Source organism: Strigops habroptila, chromosome 4 (genome assembly GCF_004027225.2).
Source record: "Strigops habroptila isolate Jane chromosome 4, bStrHab1.2.pri, whole genome shotgun sequence".
NCBI classification, from domain to species: domain Eukaryota; kingdom Metazoa; phylum Chordata; class Aves; order Psittaciformes; family Psittacidae; genus Strigops; species Strigops habroptila.
Window position 1 is genome coordinate 40169762 of NC_046358.1, and position 20075 is coordinate 40189836.

General features: G+C 36.9%; 1 protein-coding gene across 6 annotated transcripts in view; it reads right to left on the reverse strand.

Moving 5' to 3' along the window:
• NUBPL (nucleotide binding protein like) overlaps nt 1-20075 on the reverse strand; it is an 82796-nt gene that overhangs the window by 62161 nt on the left and 560 nt on the right. For 2 of the 6 annotated variants that reach the window (XM_030482863.1, XM_030482862.1), the window contains exons 1-4: nt 19310-19446; nt 14628-14662; nt 2721-2822; nt 2525-2615 (exon numbers count right to left, since the gene is read on the reverse strand). Coding sequence is in view for 3 of the 6 variants with exons in the window: in XM_030482862.1 (XP_030338722.1) it covers nt 2525-2615; nt 2721-2774 (145 nt within the window). In the remaining 3 variants the exon portion in view is untranslated. Of the gene's footprint in view, nt 1-2524; nt 2616-2720; nt 2823-14627; nt 14663-19309; nt 19458-20075 lie in introns of those variants that run through there. The other 4 variants (XM_030482864.1, XM_030482860.1, XM_032919863.1 and 1 more) reach the window with 3 other exon arrangements.

Below are 20075 nucleotides of genomic sequence, written 5' to 3' on the forward strand. Positions count from 1 at the left end.
TTTAAATTAAGCAAAGAAACGTTATATTTATCTGGCAAAATGGCAATGTCTTCTTGGCAATATAACAGCTTTTACCCTCTGCCAGCTAGTTTAAATGGCAGATTTAAAAAAAAAAATAAAAAAATTACACAGTTCACTAAGCCAGAAAACAGGTTTTAAGTAAATTATTTGGGGCAAGAATAGAAGTAATGCTTTTGTTACTTGCACTAGAAGCGTTGCTCTGTGTCTATATCGTAGCTGATGTTAGTGTTTGTTCCATGTTAGGTAATCCTCCATTAGCTAATTAAATTCAGTTGTGAACTTATTAAACAGTATTTCCCTGACCATTTAGTTATAGTATTTTGAATGACACCCTATTAAATGTTAAGAGACTTTCCAATATCCTACAGTTTGCAAAATTAAATTAATGGAGTGTCTTACATTTATACAAACTCTCCCCTCACTAAGAACTCCTAATTCATTTTGAAAACTTAAATTACAGCATAACTATAAAAATTTCCATTCAGAAGTAATAATTGCTGCATGAATTTGTTCTGTATAGTACTGCACATCCCTAATACCTTTTCAGCTGCTACGTGTGAGAAAAGAACTAGAAATCAAAGAGTGCAAGAGTGCTCAGAACCTCCAAAGATTACTCCACAGTTTCATTTTCAAATCCAGGCCTTGCACTGAATTCAACAATAGAGTTTAAACACAGTTTCTGATTGCTGTGCTATTAGAAAAAAAAGTTTTTAATTGACTTATTGTTATGTACACATTGTTAATGCACATCTTTAACACAGAACTGCCTGGCTTTGCTCAATTTCTGTATAAAAGCATTTGTCCAGAGTTTACGTTTTATTCTTGAAAATGTAGCAAGAAATCAGAAAATAACACTAAACCTCACTGTACCAACATAAAAGGGTCATACATATTTTTATACCTATACATGCATATATACACCTATATATATATACACACACACACCCCCCCCACATACACCTATGATGGATCACTTCCTTGCAAGCTTATCCTATCTGTCACTCATTAAAAGGAATCCTGGAAGTTCACAATTAAAGCTTCCTGGGCCCTTCAAATTCCTACTTTCACAATGAAATCATGTCAGCTACTTTGCCAGCACTGTCGTGGTTACTCTACAGCGTCAGCAACTCAAGAGTTAAAAGCACACACAGAAGTGAACAGAATTCCTGAAATTCAAATTCTATCCTGTTATCATTCACACTGAATTACTACATGAGTTCCTCAGTAGACTAATGTAATGTGTTCAGATGTGAAATATACATATTTATCTTCTGTCAGTTAAAAAAAAAGGAATGTTCTTAAATAGTGGTAATATTTGCTTGTACATTCCACACAGAAGTAGAAAGCACATATCTTAGTGATCAAAATGTCAGTGCTAACAAGTCAACAGCACCAATTTAAATTCAGGAAAATCCTCCAATTTCTTTCTATTACATTGAACTGTGTATTTTTAACACTCGAAGCATGTTAAGACAAAAGCTTATGGTGAATTCTCAGCTATATACCCAAAATATCTAGTCACTGAAATTCATGTACAAACAAAACTGAGCTGCCCTAATACCCAACTGATTATACTCTTAAGCTCTTGGATCCCTAGCAAGATAATTTGTATGATCATACAAAACAGACTGGGCAACTTGCTTATTTGTGGCTCATGACATGGATTTAAACTTTGTATGGACTGATAAAATGCACAGCAGAATGTGTAAGAAGTTCAAATTTATCTAATCAATTTTTCAGACAATGAGGAAAAAAATATATGGAGAATCAAAATTTTACCTCATCTCCTTTGGAAAGGAAAAAAATCAAGGTCACATTAAAAGAGGAGAGATATGAAGAACACTGCAACATAGTCCCTTTTGTGTTCATATTGCATAATGCACTTCAAATGGAAAATTCATAGCAAAAAAAATTTTTAAAGGAAAACACGGCCTGTATGACATATACCTTCAACGGAGTCCAAAGTACAAGAGAATACAAGAATATTTCAGCTTGTATGAGGGAACCCAAACTCTACTGATGATATATGAGAGGGTTCGTTTATTTATTTATTCACAACATAACCAGCCTTTGACTTCAAAACAGAAACCCAAAAAATAAAACCAATTATTCTCCTCTCTTAGAAATTAATTTAATAAAGCCTGTATTTGTAAGCCAGGTACTTAAATCTAGAAAGTACTCAATTTGACAGTTTCTCCAGTAATAAGCCACGAAACTCCCAAAGCCTGTGGACCAACATAAAAAAAAAAAAACCCAACCCCCCCTGAAAAAAAACCAAAAAAAACCCACCACCCACAAACCCCCCCCAAAAAAAAACAACTACTGAACATGCTCCTACTTGTCCAAGCTAGCTTTGAAAGCAACCTCATTACTAAAAATAAAATAAAACAAATACACTAAGTCTTTATGTTGTGTTTGCATTCCCTCTGTGCCACACCAATGAGTGATCCATGCTCATCCATGTATAAAGAAGACGGCAAGAAAAAAAATTACTTCCACTTACTTGGTGTTAATTCTGGGTTTCCTTTTAAGTTCATCATCTTTGGAATTGAAGGTCCATATACGTCTGCATCAAGTAAACCAACTTCTTTTGTCTGTGTAAGGAACAAATAAAAAGTATTTGCCAAAACCTGCATCTTCCTTTATGAATTACTAGTTGAGCAAAATGTAAAAACTGCCCATACAAATAAAAATATTACCTTGATTTTAGACATATCACTGTTTCTTTTCGCTCTGAAATGCAATTGAAGCATGAAATATTACGATGTCTCTCGAAGCTGAGCCAGACATCTTCAGAAAATCTAGATTCACAACACACAGAATCCTCACTTGCACATTTTCTTACTTACAAAGTAGACCACAGACCTCATATTAAAACATTGTACTATACTCCATGTACACTTATGCAGAAATAAAATTTTATTTTTTAAAATGATCAATTTGATTGAAAAATGAAAACAAATGATGTTTGTAAAAATATTTGAATTAATGCAATTTGAGTTATATTAGTAACCACAAGGAAAAAACGTGTTTTTATCTTCTGCTGAAGTGGTCAGTGTAAGCATTTGCAGACATTCTGAAAATACTGAAATGCAAGTCTGTGAAACCAATTAAGCAGGCATAACATTTTAATCAAATGCACTAACACAAAAGAATGTTAAAAATGGGTTTATTCAACTACATATGGTACATTTCAACTATGTAGTCTAGACTTACAGGATTGATTTCTATGTGCTTTTTTATAGATATACATACATATTTCGTGGAAACTCGACTGTTTTTCCTACAGATGGCAAGACACACTACCAATTACCAAATTATGCAAATTAAGTAGTAAAGAGCAAGCCCTTTAAAGTGCTGAACATCAAGTTTCTCTATATAAAAAGCTAACTGTATTCATCATTCTGCAAAATTGCAAGCAAGTATGTTTAAGGGCTTGTTTGAAAGGTTAAGGCAGCAATGGGAGCTTTTCCAAAAATGCCGAATCAGACTTTCACTGTTACTGTTTCAAAATGTGTGCTTCACTTTCTGGATTATGTTTTTGTAATGTGGTATTATAAATTAAGCCATTCTGTTATCACAGTATTGATAGGAAGGATGGAGAGAAGATAAAGGCTCAGTGATAACTATCACTTTTCTGGTTAGCAGGGTATAAGCAAGGCTTTTAATGCAAGTATGCTGCATCTCTACCCCTGAACAGGATTTCTAAACATGAACTATATTCTGTGGCATCACAATCTGTTTGGGGTTTTTGGGGGGGTTTTTGTTTGCTTTGGGGTTTTGTTTTGTTTTGGGGTTGTCTGGGTTTTTTGGGGGGTGGGTTGTTTGGGCGTATTTTTTTGTTTTGTTTCAGTTTTTGGTTGGTTGGGTTTTGGGGGGCAGGGTGTTGTTGTTTTTTGTTTGTTTGTTAACAGAAATGCACCTGGATTAAAACCCCAGGTATTCAGGCCACTACTTCTGAATAATTCTGAATTTCAAATAAGATAAAGAAACCAACTCATAGAAGCCTAGACACTCAAGAAGCAAGACTGACCCTTTTTATTACAACATATGTAATAATTTGAGTTTGGAGAGTTGTTTTTCTGTGGGGGTTGCCTTTTTTTTTTTTCTTCTTCTCTTTTTTCAAGCTGTTGATATTGAACTGTGAAGAAACTCTTAACAGCTGAACAATTTAAAGCGTTAAATTCACCTAACATAAGCCAAATGCATCTTAAATTTTACAACCGAGAAGTAAAAACTGCATTACTATGTATAATCTATGTGCTTTCAAAAATAAGTTTTTACTACAAAAATCAACCAAATTTGGGTTCAGTTATTCAAAATACTTTTTTATTGAACAGAGCAAAGCATGTGTAATTATATGAATTATTTAATTTAGATTTTTTAACATTATTTTCTTTGTAACACCTTATTAAAACTATTACAAAATGTTCAGGAGTTACTCTGACAAACTATTCTACTTCTTGCCTACTATATGAAAACTGCAATTTCAAACAGATTGGAAAGACCCATTTTTGTGTTAGATTTCAAAGTCATCAACAACAGTACTAGAGCTTCTTTGTTCTTGTACAAAATGCATATTTTAACAGATCAGAAAGATTCATGACTCAGTCCCTTTATCTGCGCCAGCAGCTAATCGAACCCATCAAAACATCATCTAAGGGCTGTACCACATAATTCCTTCTCAAATAAAAGTAAGTATTTGCAGAAAAACCCACATGGTGTTTTAAACCTGACTGACATCCTTTCCCTCAATTTTTTGAGGGTTTCCCCCAAAAAGGATCATGACTACCCACTGACTAACCACAATGATCTTACAACTCACTACAGTTTTGTTTTCAGCCTAAAGGGACTGAAGATTTAGGAGAAGCTAAATTAATTAGACTGACTTTGTGACCTCCTGGGCATAATCAGATCTTTACCACTACAGGCCACTTATTCCTAAAAGTCAGCCGGAATGTATCTGCAAGGATACCAAATTTCCGGAAATTTAGAATAAAGCATGCACACTGGAGAAAAATATCCCTCAATTACCAAGGAGGAGTTTGCAAGTTTGGCTACTACAAACTAGAAAGCTGATCTTTGTTTCAAGCTCATACAATAAACCTGACAGTTTCTCAAAAAAAAAAAAAAGGAAAAAAAAAATTTACTCACTTCCTCAAAATTCAGAAAGATGCCAATTTCCCAGATGCATTGCTTTTGTTCATGGATGTGGTTCAATAAAACAATTGTTTTCAAATGGAAAAACTATTATTAGATTCTCCAGTTTCTACAACTCATGTTAATGAAAGCACAAGTGCTCCTGCAAGCATGGTGCTTTCTACAGGATTATAGGAGAAAAGTCTTTTGGAAATTCTTTAAATCACTGGCAGAACCTCACTAAAGATAGCCTAAGGTATGTTTTTTACTTCACCAAGCAATTCAATGTGTTAAGTCAAAAGAGTTCATGCTGCCTAAAAATAGCAGCTTATGCAGAAAGCATTGGCCCAATAAGCTAAGGTTTTCAGTTTTGATTCTCCCAACTATCCCTGCATTTGCAGTATGTAAGCATCCCTAGAACAGTAATAACAACCCTTCACTCAAGGTTTAATTATCTTGGAAAAGCATTAATGGCAGCTGCCAAGGGATCTTTTAAAACAGGCTCAGCAGTCCAGATCATCTCTTCCAGCATTTACAATGTCTTAAAACCCCAAGAGACAGAATAATTTTCACACACCTGGATGCTACCACATGAAACTGTTAAACAGAATTACCAACACCAGATACTTCACATTCTGAGTGAAGTTTAATTCAGATATATGAGTTACAATAATTAAAAAAACCCAAATTAAATGTTAATAAATTGTGCTTTCACCCATATAACCCACACCTCACATAAATCAGCACATCTTTCAAAATACTGCTGTATTAAATCAAACCCTAAAAAACATGCATTACATCAGGCAAGGCAGAAAACATCTGGACAGAAGAAACAGATTTCAGGGGATCACATGCAGGAGCAAAACGGCAATTTAAAAAAACGGAAAAAAACCCTCTATGATTCCTCTAATGTTCTCTGACATTCTTTTGATATGCATACACACCTCATACTGATGCTGAACTGGTTTTTTTTCTTAAGTAATACTAGTGTTACATAGACAGAAATGCAGCACTCAAAGCACATCCAAGCATGCCTAAGTCCCCTGCTTCCAAGCGTCTTTCAGGGCACAGCACACACCACTGCTACAGCCGTCCTCAGCACTCTGCAGGAAAAGGATTCAGGTGCAACAACTCCACCACCCTCTAATGACTGCATTTTCTCCTTATAAAAATATTTCCATCCTGTGTTATTAAACAAACAGCATTCCATCTTTCCAGCTGGCCAGCAATAACCAAGTTCAAAACAGCTGTTCTGAAGTTAACATTTGCCCTTTTCCCTCCACCTGCCCAGCTGTGGAAAAAACTTTGAATCAATCTCCAAGTTTACTACACTTGGAAAATACTTTCTAGAGACCTGTATTTTTGTGGCCTTATTGCAAGTTCTGAACAGCTTAAACTGACAATGTAATCATTCCCATATGATTTAATTAAATACTTCCACGTTACTGGAAGCTACTATCTGAAAAAATACACTAAACTAACACATGCAGGATTATCAACCTCTTCATAGAGAGTAAGATTCTTAACGATACTCCATCAGGCAGAGAGAACACAAAACTGGAAATAAATATAGTACCAACACAAGAAAACACAGAAGTACTCTCTTGGTCTATTCAGCAAAAAGTATACTTAAACACTCACCAACATTCACATTTGCCTTCTTATAAATGCTTTTAAGGTTTCCTCTCTCTCTAGCTAAATGGTCTCTCTCCTTCAGGCTAACTACTGCTAGGATTTGCTCTTTCTGCAGTGCTGGTGCTAGCTGTCATGGTCTCATCTGATCATTGGTGAGGACACGACCACAAAATATATATATATATATACAGGATAAAGGACCGTGGTAAAGAACTATAACTCCTCTTCGTCTTCTGCTTTTACAACATTGACCACATCATCCTTTTTACTTCACTACCATTAATTTTCCCAACAAGATATTGATTTGCTCAGTTAGACCTCTCTAAACATTTCTGACAAATATTCAGCATAAAAGATATATCTATATAATCACTGCATTTCTTACCCCAGTACAAACACAGTAAAGTTTTCATTCCAGTTTAGAAACTTCTTTCACCTACAACTTTCACAGTCACCAGGTATAGATGCTGTATTTACAAGAAAACCAAATGTTTCATGAATAGATAAAGAAGATATTCTTGCATAAATCCCTTAAAGATGAGAACCCTACAGCTTCATTTTGTGCACTGTACAAACCACAGGCATAGATAATCTCACTAAAAAGATCCTTTCCTTTAACTTCTCTTGCAAAATTCTCAACATAATTAAAGTTCAGTTTAGCCTCACAACTTGGCCACTGCCTTATGAGTGTCAGAGATTTGCAAGATAGCTATAACTGGAATTAATGATTTTCAGGCTCTGAGCTTAGTTGTAATAAAATCTTTTGGGGGGAATAATTAAAATGAAGTTATCGAAGACCATATTAGACACAGTCCCTCTACACTGGCAGAGAGGTCTTACTAAAAAAAACAGTACATTTTGCCTCCTTTGCTTTTCCTTATGCAGATTCAAAAATTAATCAATCGCTATTGTTTGTATTCTCAGGCAGATGAGTTTTACTGTACCTGGTCCTTGTACAGATGACATAGGCCCGCACTAATGACAAAATTATCCATATCCTTCCTCCTGTTAACTATTTCAGCAAACACTTAAGAGCTGTTTGGTCTCTGATACACCTTCTTTATGTAGGTTCCCTTTTTTGTCTTTCAGGTAATATTAACTATGAAATCAATTATGTTTTCCAGTAACAGATTTTTCAATCAAATGCAACCAGTTCCATTCATACATCACAGAGGACCTTTCACACATAATACAGTGTTCAGAGGAGAATCTAGAGACATTCATTGATTTCTTCCAAGTTGCCAAATGCTTTATTGAGGAATAAGGCTGACAAAAGACTTGATGCCAACACAGAAAGAATTCAAAAAAAAAATCAGTTCACAAAAAAGTTACTATAAATAGTTGTTAATCAACATAGCCTACGTTAGTGCTGAACATCTAGAGACTCTTTGACAGCATTAATTTACTTTTGGCCATCTCTTGTGAGACTTTTTTCCACACTTGGTAGGGCATATATATCCCCACTTAGGGCATATATATCCCCACTGGACATTACTGGATATTTTACTTTGAAATAAACTCTGCAGACCACCAGAATTCCCTGGTGTTCAGCCTGGGGGGATGGAGGCACAGGTTAATGACATATTGTTCTATATGGTGAAGGATTCCCTATATTAGAAGCGCTCCCAGTATTTAGCACCTGCAGCCCATTCCAAAGACAGAAATTCCAGCTTTGCAAAGTGAAGTGCCAGTTATTTTTAAAGCTGGTGATCTTAATCCATCACCAGGACTCTCAATTTACCCTTTTAATGTCATTATAGACTTAGAGCTAATCCCAAACTGCAAGCAGCAACACACAGGACAAAAGAGAACTTAAAATCAGGACAGGCTCTAGACTCCTCGTTTGACATACTGACACACTGAATAGCCATCTTTTAATTCTAGCCCTAATTCTCTAACTCTTTCAGCTGCACACTATTTAAGTGCTTAGCTATAAATTGGATTAAAGCCAATAAAATACCACTGCGGTTTTCTAAGTCTGTATCCTAGAAATGTAGACTTGTTTTAAACACTCACTCTTCTACTGGTTTAAAAGCGTTTTTCCTTCATACGAAGATCATCTAATTTTCTGCCAGCTATAGAACTTCTCTGTCACTTTTTCCACAACAGTCTGCAGGAACTCCTAGTCAGATTTCTGAATAATCAGACACCCAGAATTCAACCTCTTTTGGCCTTCTTGCACATTATGTATCACCGAATCATAGAATGGTTCAGGTTGGAAGGGTCCTTCAAGAGCATGTAGTTCCAACCCCCTGCCGAGGCAGGGACACCTTACACTAGACCAGGTTGCTCAAACCAGGGATGGGGCATCCACAACTTGTCTGGGCAACCTGTTCCAGTGCCTCACCACCCTTACGGGCAAGAATTTCTTCCTAATATTTAATCTATATCTACCTTCTTTCAGCTTGATGCCATTCCCCCTTGTCTTATCCCTACACGCCCTTGTAAAAAGTCCCTCTCCAGATTTCTTGTCAGCCCCCTTTAGGTACTGGAAGGCTGTTGTAAAGTCCCCCCAGAGCCTCCTCTTCTCCCTATTGAAAAAAGAAAAAAATTCAAGACAGCACAAATTTACAAACAAATTACCAAAATCCAAAACAGAATCCCAAACATTACTACATCTCTACAAGATGCCTCACCGCTTTCACAGCATGCCAAATTATTATAAACATGCTCCAACTTACACATCAGTCTCTGACAACTGCATTAGGCTTTCAATGACTTGAAGACTCAGGATGCAGGTAATACTGACTCAGGATTGCAGGTAACTACATGCAATACTTCAAAAATGTTTTATTTTAATAAAATGAATATATGCTTAATTTGAGGAAAATAAAATTTTTTACTTTTTTAGTGGCCTGTGTTCAAAAATATTTTAAATTTCACTCATTTTTTACTTGGAAAACAGTACAATTTTTCAAGCTTTATTCTCTCATTTTCTCAGCTGATCTAGAAGCTGAGCTGTCATTGCAAAATAACCCAAATCAATTCTAACTGGCATCTCCAGCTTTACTGACACTTTTTAGCATTAAGTAACAAGCATGAATACCTATAGCAACTAAAGTCTTCTGATTCTCTAAGCAACAAAGGTAAAGAAATCAAACCCTAATAATTAGGAAAGCTGCATAGGAGGAGGACGAAATGGGTCAGAACTTGCCTTCATGCTACAATTACTCAGTGAAGGAGCCCATTATTGTCTAAATTCTTCTAGATTTGTTTGTGTCCCACCCCCCACGGAATTTCTTTCCTTACCAGAAAGAAATGTATATATATTGTGAGGTTATCTATTAATGCAGTAGTCAAGTATTATCCTGTATACAAACAGTTTAATCACAAGAGCTAAATATTTGAAAAAAGCTGGAATGTAAGGAAAATAGTGAATTTTGAGTAGCTTCAAAATTAACATGTGTTGTTTGATCAAATATGCAGTTTTGAAATAATTAAAACTGATTTTGTTATCACAACAGTGAATTTACAGGAAGACTCTGCTCACAACTACATAATGTCTATGCTATAACTTACTATGTATTTGTGAGAAACCTCTTAACTGTGTATGTGTATAACAGGTTGATATCCACGTGTTTTCTGCTTCAAAAATAAAAACAAACCCTGCGTTGTGACATTTTGACTGTGATATTGTTTGAATAAGTGTTTTTCATGTAGCTAATCATGAACTTTCTCCAGCTTTCTTTACATTACAAGACAATGTGTTCGCCCTTTCAGTGCCGGAAGTTAAATGCAACCCCGGGGGGAGAAGCACCCTGCTCGGCCTCCCGCGCTCCCTCTGCTGCCAGCCTGCCCTGCCTGCCTGCATGCGGACACAGACATGGATGGTCTTCCATTTAAAATACTACGTTGCTCAGCAACCAGTGGGTTTGCTTGTGAAAACAAAGGCCACTCCCTAAGATAACTCACCCTTGTATTTCAAATTTTGTATTTCAAATTTTGGTCTTGGTCTGCTTGACCCAATAATCCACTGGCACAGAGTTAGGCTGGAATAGTTAGAACTGATGCCTTTAATCACATGCCCCCACTACTGCAGGCAGAAGCCACTTGCTTACACCTAAATGCTAATTTGTTCCTTATGGTTTTATCTCTTGCTCCTCTGTCCTTTGCAACATAAAAAACATTTCATCCTATAGGGAAAAGTGTAAATCTTCCTGGAAAGAAGAGTCAAAGGAAATCTGACTGGGGAGCTTGCCTCACAGTGACAGCAGAAGCATGCAGCCTCCCAACTGGATTTGTGCCATCCTTAGTCATGCACAGCTGGTGTTTGCTCACTAAAATACTCTGTTCATAAACAAGCAATCTCTATCCTATTATTGCTGCCATCTATTAATTCAACTTGTTTCTACTATAATAAATTGTCTCTGGCCAGGCAGCTTTCATAAATAGTCATTCTAGTCTGAATATGAATTGTCCTGGCATGAAACCCAAAAATTCTTCCCAAGCGCTCCTAGGGGAGCTGCTAGTACATCAAAAGAATGAAAAGAATCAGCTGTCAAACTACGCAAGCAATTAAAAATAGGACACAAGGGTAAAACTTTTAACACAAAAAGAACACTGTATAGATTTATAGGTCTTGGTACAGGCCCAAGAGCTTACACAATTCTTAACTAATCCATCTACAACAGGTAACCCGGGGTACCAAAAGCCTAATATTCCAGAAAGGGATAAGACGCTGCCCTCTAATGCAGGCTTGCTTCCCTGGCTTTGCATCAAAAAAAACCAAAACAAAACTCCCCAAAAACCTACTTTGTCTTGGACGTGGTATCTAGGCATCTAAATGAAATCCTGTCTTGAATTACTTACTCTGTAACCATGAGGCAAAAATATGCCAAACAGACTGAGCACCAGCATGCAAGACTTGAACTCCTGAATTCTAATCGCAGCTCTGCCAACAACACTGTGTGCCAATGACAATGTCCAAGGCTCTGTCGATGCCCTCATACTTCAGACAATCGGTACAACTAGAAAAGCTTTCACGTGAAAAAAAAAAAAAAAGAGAAAACCTATCTACATAAACAGTGGGGTTTTGGTTTTGGTTTTTCTAACTATTGTAAGTCGACTTGTAAGAGATGGAAGGAAGCCTTCCTTTATCAAGAGGACAAAATATTCCTAATGCTTTGACTGTTAATCTTCCTTTTTATGACATTATCAAACAGCAATAAGATGTCACAGCTGTTACTGAAAGCAACAAGAATCTATTCTAATCCAATCTCCTCTGAAAACATATTCCACAGATCTCCATCACTAGAAAACATTGTTCTCAATAGCCTGTGACCTGCAATCTTAGAAAAAGAACACCTGAAAGATCAGAAGACAACATTATTTTAAAGTCATTTAGCTCTGGTATACTACTTGCTTTGAAAATCTAGTTACAAACATTGAACTTGTAACAGAAACAGACTGTATTTAATGAACGAAGCACAGACCTGGATTGTCATGGTGACCTACCTTTCTTCACAAGCCCTTTCATTCCTCCGTTAAGCAGTACATCAAGAATTGGCTTCTATAAATCTGTATTTGCCTCATAAGAGACAGGGACTGTAATGAAGCTGCAGGAGGCTGCTGATGCTCTAATCTAGTAACAGCAACATTACTGATTCCTCAGAAAGAGGTGAACTTACAATGGCAATGAAGGGAAGAGAAACCATGTGAAGGTGATACACAATCAGTAGTTATTAAAAGTAAAATGAAGAGGTCCATTGCTGCATATCTGAGGTCAAAGAAATTCACTGTAAACTTCAGCAGGAGGCACCAATGGACTCCGGAAAAAAACTTCCTTATTTATTTCACCATAACAAAACTGAACATTGCAATGATCCCCACAACTCAGAGCACTGGACAATCCCAGCCTGGACCAAGGTCCCAGAGATACTACTTTCATAACCCTGACTCAAAAAACTAGTGAGCTGAAATCAATGGGAGTATGCAAATGAACACACCAGCAGATTCAAGCCCAAAGGCTAAACATAAACATGATGTATGCCATCACTATGTTTATATATATATATTAATGCATGAACAAAGGTAGTTAAGGTTATTCAATCCACGTTAATTTTGTATTCTCTAACCTGTAACTACATCAACACACAATTGCACCATGGCAGCAGCTTGCTAGCTTGTGACCATCAGTGCATGCAAGTCACAGCTATTTCATCAATTTCAGCTTCTCTTCACTGATTAACATCCTCCAGATGCTGGCCTCCAATTTTATACCACTACATAATCATAACATCAGAACCGACTAGTTTATTCTGTGTTTATTTAACTTCGCTGGCTCAATTTCATTTAAAATTATTTCTCAGTCCCTGATTTTCCAAATAACTCCAGCAACAACCTCTTCAATCACTCTAAGCTATGGTCTCTCTTATCTGTGTGCTTTACAAGTGTTTTAATGGGCTACTGAAGCGGTGTATCACATTATTATGTTTAAAGACAAATGCTTGACTCCTAGCAAAGGGCAGAATCCCAAAACTTGGGTATGTCAGAATTACTGAGAGATGCTTTATCTAAATATAAACAATGCACAAAACTGGATGTTCGAAAAGTATCAGGCACAATTCTAAAAACAATTAAGCCAGTACAGAAAGTTATGTGCAATTAGTTGACATGGTTTCCATAGAGCTCCTCAATGACCCTGCCACAACACAGATCTCATTGCAGGATCACATTCGTTCTGTAAAAGTATTACAGCAAACGCCATGTCTTAAAGTTAATTAGAAGGAACCATTCAAGCAGTTTTGCTTTTCAAGATGATAGATTTTTCTCTGAAATCAAATTACTCCAGCAGCCTATTTAAAATACAGAATTAAAAACTGTGAAATATCAAGATCAGATGCTATTACAAACAGTACATATTTCATATAACAGCTTTAAACACTCTCTTTTTATCAAGTATGACTGAGTTTATGGACATTTTTTTAAATCTATTATAAAATTCTAACAGCAAGTGCGCAGATCGCATGTAAACCTCACTCCCTCTACCCGTTGTTTTCTTTTACTCATCTTTTACAAGAAAAAGATGCTACCTTTTTACAGGAAAAAGGCGCTACCTTTTAAGTACTTGAGGATACTTTCTATTTAATTAATGCTTTACAAGTACAAAACCTGCATTATACACTACACCCTTACGTAGAAAGCAAAGCTTGCTTCTGAGTTTACCTCTGTGGCCATAAATGTACACAATGGTACTACTCCCAGTTTATAGCAGTGGGTGGACATAACAAAGAGCTGTTGTTTTTACACTTGAATGATTCCCACTGTCCATTTATAGTCCAAATAACAGTTTGAACAAAACCAAACTGGACAACAATATTTTGTCACTCAAAGAACGTACTTCCAAGCTTTAGGGAACATACGCAGCTCTTTCTTCCCCTCAGCTGTTTATTTATAAAGCTGATTTACACATTAATTTCTCCAGAAAAAGTGAATCTTTAGAGCTGTAAAAAATGTTTTGGATACCATCCAGCACTTACTCATATTTTTTCCAAGCCAGTGCTCTGAAGTGATAGAATTTAATTATTTATTATGTGTGTCCAACCTGCACAAACATCCTCTACTATGTCTACACATCCTTGCAGAATTGCAGTTGAACTCAAAAATACACAAGGGAAAGGACACAGACAAACCCAGATGAAGGATAAGCGCTACTAAGTCATTCATGGTACTGATAAAATAAAAACAAATAAACTCAAAGGTCCATGAAAAACAAGTTAAGAAATTAACTGTCAGAGTAAATACTTAGATTTAATGTATGTGACTGCCCCCAGCAGTAGCCATTTTAATTATGACACACATGCTTGTTTCACATTAATTAGATGTTCACCTACCGGATCATTTGCTGCTAGGGCGAGGGCTATATTTACTGCAAGAAAGAGGAAAAAAAATAATTAAGTGCAAGAAAACTTGATTCCTAAATATTATCATTGCTATCAGTGTTATCACTACTAACAAGATAAAATATAAATACATCATACTTACTTAATTGTTGCATTCATCACCTTGGCTCTTAGCTGCTTGCTCCTTTATGATATTGATAGTTTAAGTGGCAACAACTACATCTCAGTCCATGTTTACTAACAGGCTAACAGACTCAAGCTCATCTGCAATAATTTGCAAATTCTAAGCTTCTAGAGTACACTACAAAATAAAAATACAACTGACGTATTTTGCCAAAGGATAACATTAGGAAGCAAAATTTTGAGGTACTCACTCCACTTTTGAAAAGTGGACACTACTATAAAATAACCCTCCCAGCAGTAACCTTCACTACAGCCTCTAGTGAGCTTTCTTCAAACTAGAAATTAGGTAAGTATTGACCTATACTATTAAAGTACAGTGACCAGAGACATGATCATACCCCTTTTTTTGATCTCTTGTGACATATTAAACATGGATATTTTCTGGAATAACGTGTAATGCTTTTCACTTGATTTTTATGTCAGAAAACAAAATCTCATTTACCCTGAAAGCATCTGTAACAACTAAAGAAACAGAAAAACAGGCTGAAGCAATTAAAAAGACTGTGAGTTTGTTTACAGCTTTTAAATTTCCATCAATACTTAACTCCCATAACTAAAAAACACACATAAGAAACGCTATCTTTTAATGGCTCATGAGCTTCAACTATTTTGGAAGACCTCATGTAAGCTTCAGTATAACCAAACAGTAATTGTTATAATCCAAGCAGTAACATGTTTTAAAAGAAGGAAAGGGGGAAAAAAAAGAAAAAAAGAAGAAAAAAACCACCAAAACACAACAGAAAAAACACCACCACACACACAACTCTTTCTTGGGTGAGATCTTTTGGTTTCTTTACACATTGCTGTGTATCAGCCCACAGAGCCTTTTAGAAAAGGTAAGCTGAATCAACCTTGTTCTATGAAAAAGTATGAAGATGCTGAGAACAAGCTGGGCAGCCAGATTCCCAGCTTAAAAAACTTGGTATTGAGAAAGGTAAGTTCCTTTAAACAAAATGGTGAGAAGGTTAACAAAGAAAATCTCTCTAAGAGGCACACAGCCTCTGTATACTCCTAGGCTGAGAAAGCATATAGATTTTATTCTTCAGCTTGCTATTTAAACAGATGCTTGATTAACCATTCCCTGAATCGATCAGTGGAAAATTAATCCTCGGAAACTTGGAGACCAATCTACAAATCACACATAACGAGAAAACACAGCAAAACAACAATAAATAAAAAAAGGAAAAATTAAATCAACTACAGCTTATGTCTGAAGAGGCACAAAGGAAGCAAGCTGCTCCACACACTGTCCTAAAACCACTTTATGCATCCATCTGCTTCCTATAATTATCATGGGTGAAAATTAAAGTATGATCCACAATACTTCTCCAATAAAAGATATTTTATTATCCAAGGGAAAAATGGGATACAGCAGGAATAATTTAGTGGGAAAACCTGAGGTTTTTAGCTTCAGCTTCTAGCTGGACACCTCATGTTCTCCGTTGAATCCCACCTGATTCTTGCACTCTGTTGTCTTTGTATTACCACCAGTTCCAAGAGGGTGTAGAGATGTAATACAGGACCTAACCTGACCCTAAACATTCATGTTGGCCCTAACAAGTAAGTTCCCATAACCAGGAGCCCAGGAGAGCAGAGCAGACACGTTCCAGAAGCTGAATTCTTTTTTTTTTCTTTATTATTTTTTAAAACTTCACAGCAAGCTCCAAGAAAAGTCAGCACAGTATCTCCACCATGTTAAGCCAACCGACCAGTATCAAAAATGATGAACGGGAAGATCTCAGCTAGTCTTCTTGAAATCAGTACAAGTCTGAGAAGGGTTTTTTTTTTTCAGTTTGGACTTTGTAACTTCCAAATCCAAACTGGCCTAGGAATAGCACAGTTGAATTCTCAGAACACTGAACTAACAGTACAAATAAAACTTCTTGGCCCAAAATCAGACATGTACAGAGGCTGCTGAACATGTGTACAGCTGTGACATGGATAATCTACATCATCAATAAGATACCTATAACTAAGATGAACTCCCTCTGAAAGATAACTTTCAACACTTACATTTCATTGTAAGCGGATTTCAGAAATAGAGTAACTGGTTTATGTCTTTTTATCACAACATTTTAACAAGTAGGGAAGGCGCAGAATCAAAAAAACAGGACATTAATCCTGGAAAAGAACCATGAACTAACAATATCAGCACCTCTGCCAAAGCCCGGACCTACGTCCGGGTTGGTCAGGCGAACAGGTGGATTTGAGCCTCTACCTTGAAAGAATGAGTTTCAGTAAGAGTACATCCTACATGCAGAATAAAAACATGAAAGAGAAAAAATAAATAAATAAAACACAGTTAATAAGACTGGGGGAACATAAACAATAAGCAAACAAAAACAAAACAAAACAAAAAAAAACACCACCAAAAAACAATCCCCCACAAAAAAAAAACCAAAACCCACACACATTTGGCCAGATGGAGTAAATACAACAGAAACTTCACAGGAAAGATACAAAAGACACAGGGAACATATACTAACACACTAGGCAAACAAAAAAGAACAAAAAACCAACCAAAGTATTTAAACATGCATTAAACATTCTTTTAATCACTGACTACAACTGATTTCAGAAGACCCAAAAGTGCTAGAAGCAATAGAGAATACAATATGAAAGCTATATGCAACAATCAGAAAGAGTCACCCATCAGGCGAAAGAATGGCCCTAACAAACCTGACCAAATGTATACCCACCTGTCCTGAAATGGAGACCCAGAGCAACTGAAACATAAACGCACTTGTGGAAAGAATATGAAGGGCCTTATCAGTCCTTCAGAGAGATGCAGAAAATAAGACTGATTATATTTTCTGTGATGATTTTGGAATTAGAGGTGCATACTATTCTCCCTTCTTTTCAAGTCCTGCTCTCAAAATGAGACAGCAGAGCTGTCACCAAACATGTTTCCCACAATCCTCCATTACGAAGAACATCATTCTAAGTACATCAGTCAGCAATGATGCCATGCAATGTTTTTCGTTCATGAGTGATTTGATCTTCAGCTGCTCATCTGAACCATGAAATATATTCTCATTTTAATAAACAGGAATCTAGACTTGTTCTCAATATTACAAATGAATACGCTCAGTAATAAAAGGCTGTCCAAGACAGCATTTGAATGTTTTGTTTACATTTCAACACTCTTATTTAATGCTTGTTGAACCCCAATTTTTTATTTTTAAATGCATTGTTATGAATTCCCAGCTCAAAGGATTATTTATAATATGCGTCATACTTTATGTACAAATTACAGATACGTACAAATTACATGCCGACGCCAGTTAGCAGAACTTAAATTAGCGCATTTGTTTGCAGACACAAGGAGGATAATCTGAGTTTATGTTCAAATGACATTCATTTTGTAAATTGTTGGTTTACAAGCAGATATTTGGTATTTTCAGTAACCTGAAACAACCAGGCTATGAATTAGAACCATCAACAAAAAGGTACATCATTAACAAGTCTTGACTGTTTTGCATGGTTTTGTTCAGGTACGTGTATCCTATGTATAGGACAGTATATATGGCTATCCTATGTACAGAAAGAAATAATTTCTATTTTATTAAGTACAGTTACTCTTACTATTGATATGTTTGTTCTAGTATGTTTGTTGTTTGGGTTTTTTTTTTTTTTAGAAAGTCCTTTTCAAGAACGGCTGAAATACAAACCAAAAAATGAGAAATTAAGAGCTACATCAATGTGTTATTCACAGCAAATGGAAATGAATAGTAGACAACATTCAACTAAAGAATGACTCTTTTCCAATCTAGATGCTAAGGAAGAACTCTTTAAACAAATTTCTAACACTTTACAGAGATCTTTTCAAAGAGGTTTACCTTCAATGTCATCTTTAAATTCAAGCAAATTTCTGAAGTACTGGTAACCCATGTATACTATCTTGTTCTACCACCTAGGAACTACACAGTTAGCGAAAAATTGATTCAGCACCTGATGATGGGGCTGAGAGAAGAGTTCAAGGTGCTTCACAAGCCTCTGATCAGTTTGTGTGGTTTATAACTACTGCTTCACCTTTCATTTATGAAATGCTTACACAAGTAGTTGAGAAAATTGGACAGAGACCTGATTTTGAAATCTTCTATTAGTACCCCCTACAGAGCACATGACTGCCCACATAGCACAGAGGAGCACTGTACAGGCACACCTACATTGCTAGGGAAGAAGGAACAGTATCACTGCACCAGCATATGATCCCCTCCACCTGAGCTTACATTGCCTCTTAAGAAAGCAGGCTGTCCTGGGACAGCACTGCACTATTACAAAGACACTGCTTCAAAGCTGTCTGCTCAATTTGCGTCTTATTTAAAGCCAGTACCTCTGTACCCAGACAGATTCTCAATGGCTGCAATTGGACTTAACAGAGGTGAAGGGCTGTGTTAGTGGGACTCAACTGCAAGGCAACTGACAAGTGCCCAGATATTCCTTACAAAGTATTACAGAATGCTCAAAGTAAACAAACAAAATCTTACCTGCTGTTGTTGATTTTCCAACTCCCCCTTTTCCAGAAGCCAAGACCACCACCTGCTTAACTCCTTCTATGGGCTTCTGTTTCGGCAGCCCGCGTGACAGGATCCGGGTACGTTTGTCCCTTAGAGCCTCATCCCTGGAGCTTGACGACTAACAAAAACAGAAAGCAAATGAACGCGAATGCACCACCCTGCAGTTTTCACTGAGAAAGCTGATACGGAAGAACCCACCTGCACGCTGAGAAATTTTCACCAACGTTTTGCACGCAGTTTCTCCTAAATGGAGCCTGTTTCAAAGGCAGGCGGGCTGGCCGGAATGGGGCCTGCTTGTAAATTACCCCAGTGGGCATTTTCTTTAGACAAACAGTTAAATATGATCTTAAGACTTTAAAAACAAATAAATAAATAAATAATGAGGGCTCGTGTTAAAATAAACCAAAACACCACTTAAAAAGTTGGCATCTTTCAAACACAGGCTAGACCTAGCGGTCCTTTTACATCACAGTCGCTTCAAGCACCACACACAGATCTAACAGCGAAGGAGGAGCAGCCCTGGGTGCTGAGGCGCCGCTGGAGCCCAGGCAGCTTTCCAGAGGGCTGTCCCTCCCAATCCGTGGCAGAGGCACCTGTGCGAGTGCCGGTTCGCTGCAGCAAGTCCCCCCTCGCCGTTATTTCGGAAGAGGTACACGACGGCTCTTCTGCACCCCGCGGGCGCTCCGCAGGACAGGAGCCTGCATCAATACCGGCAGCGTCCCACCCGCTACCGAGT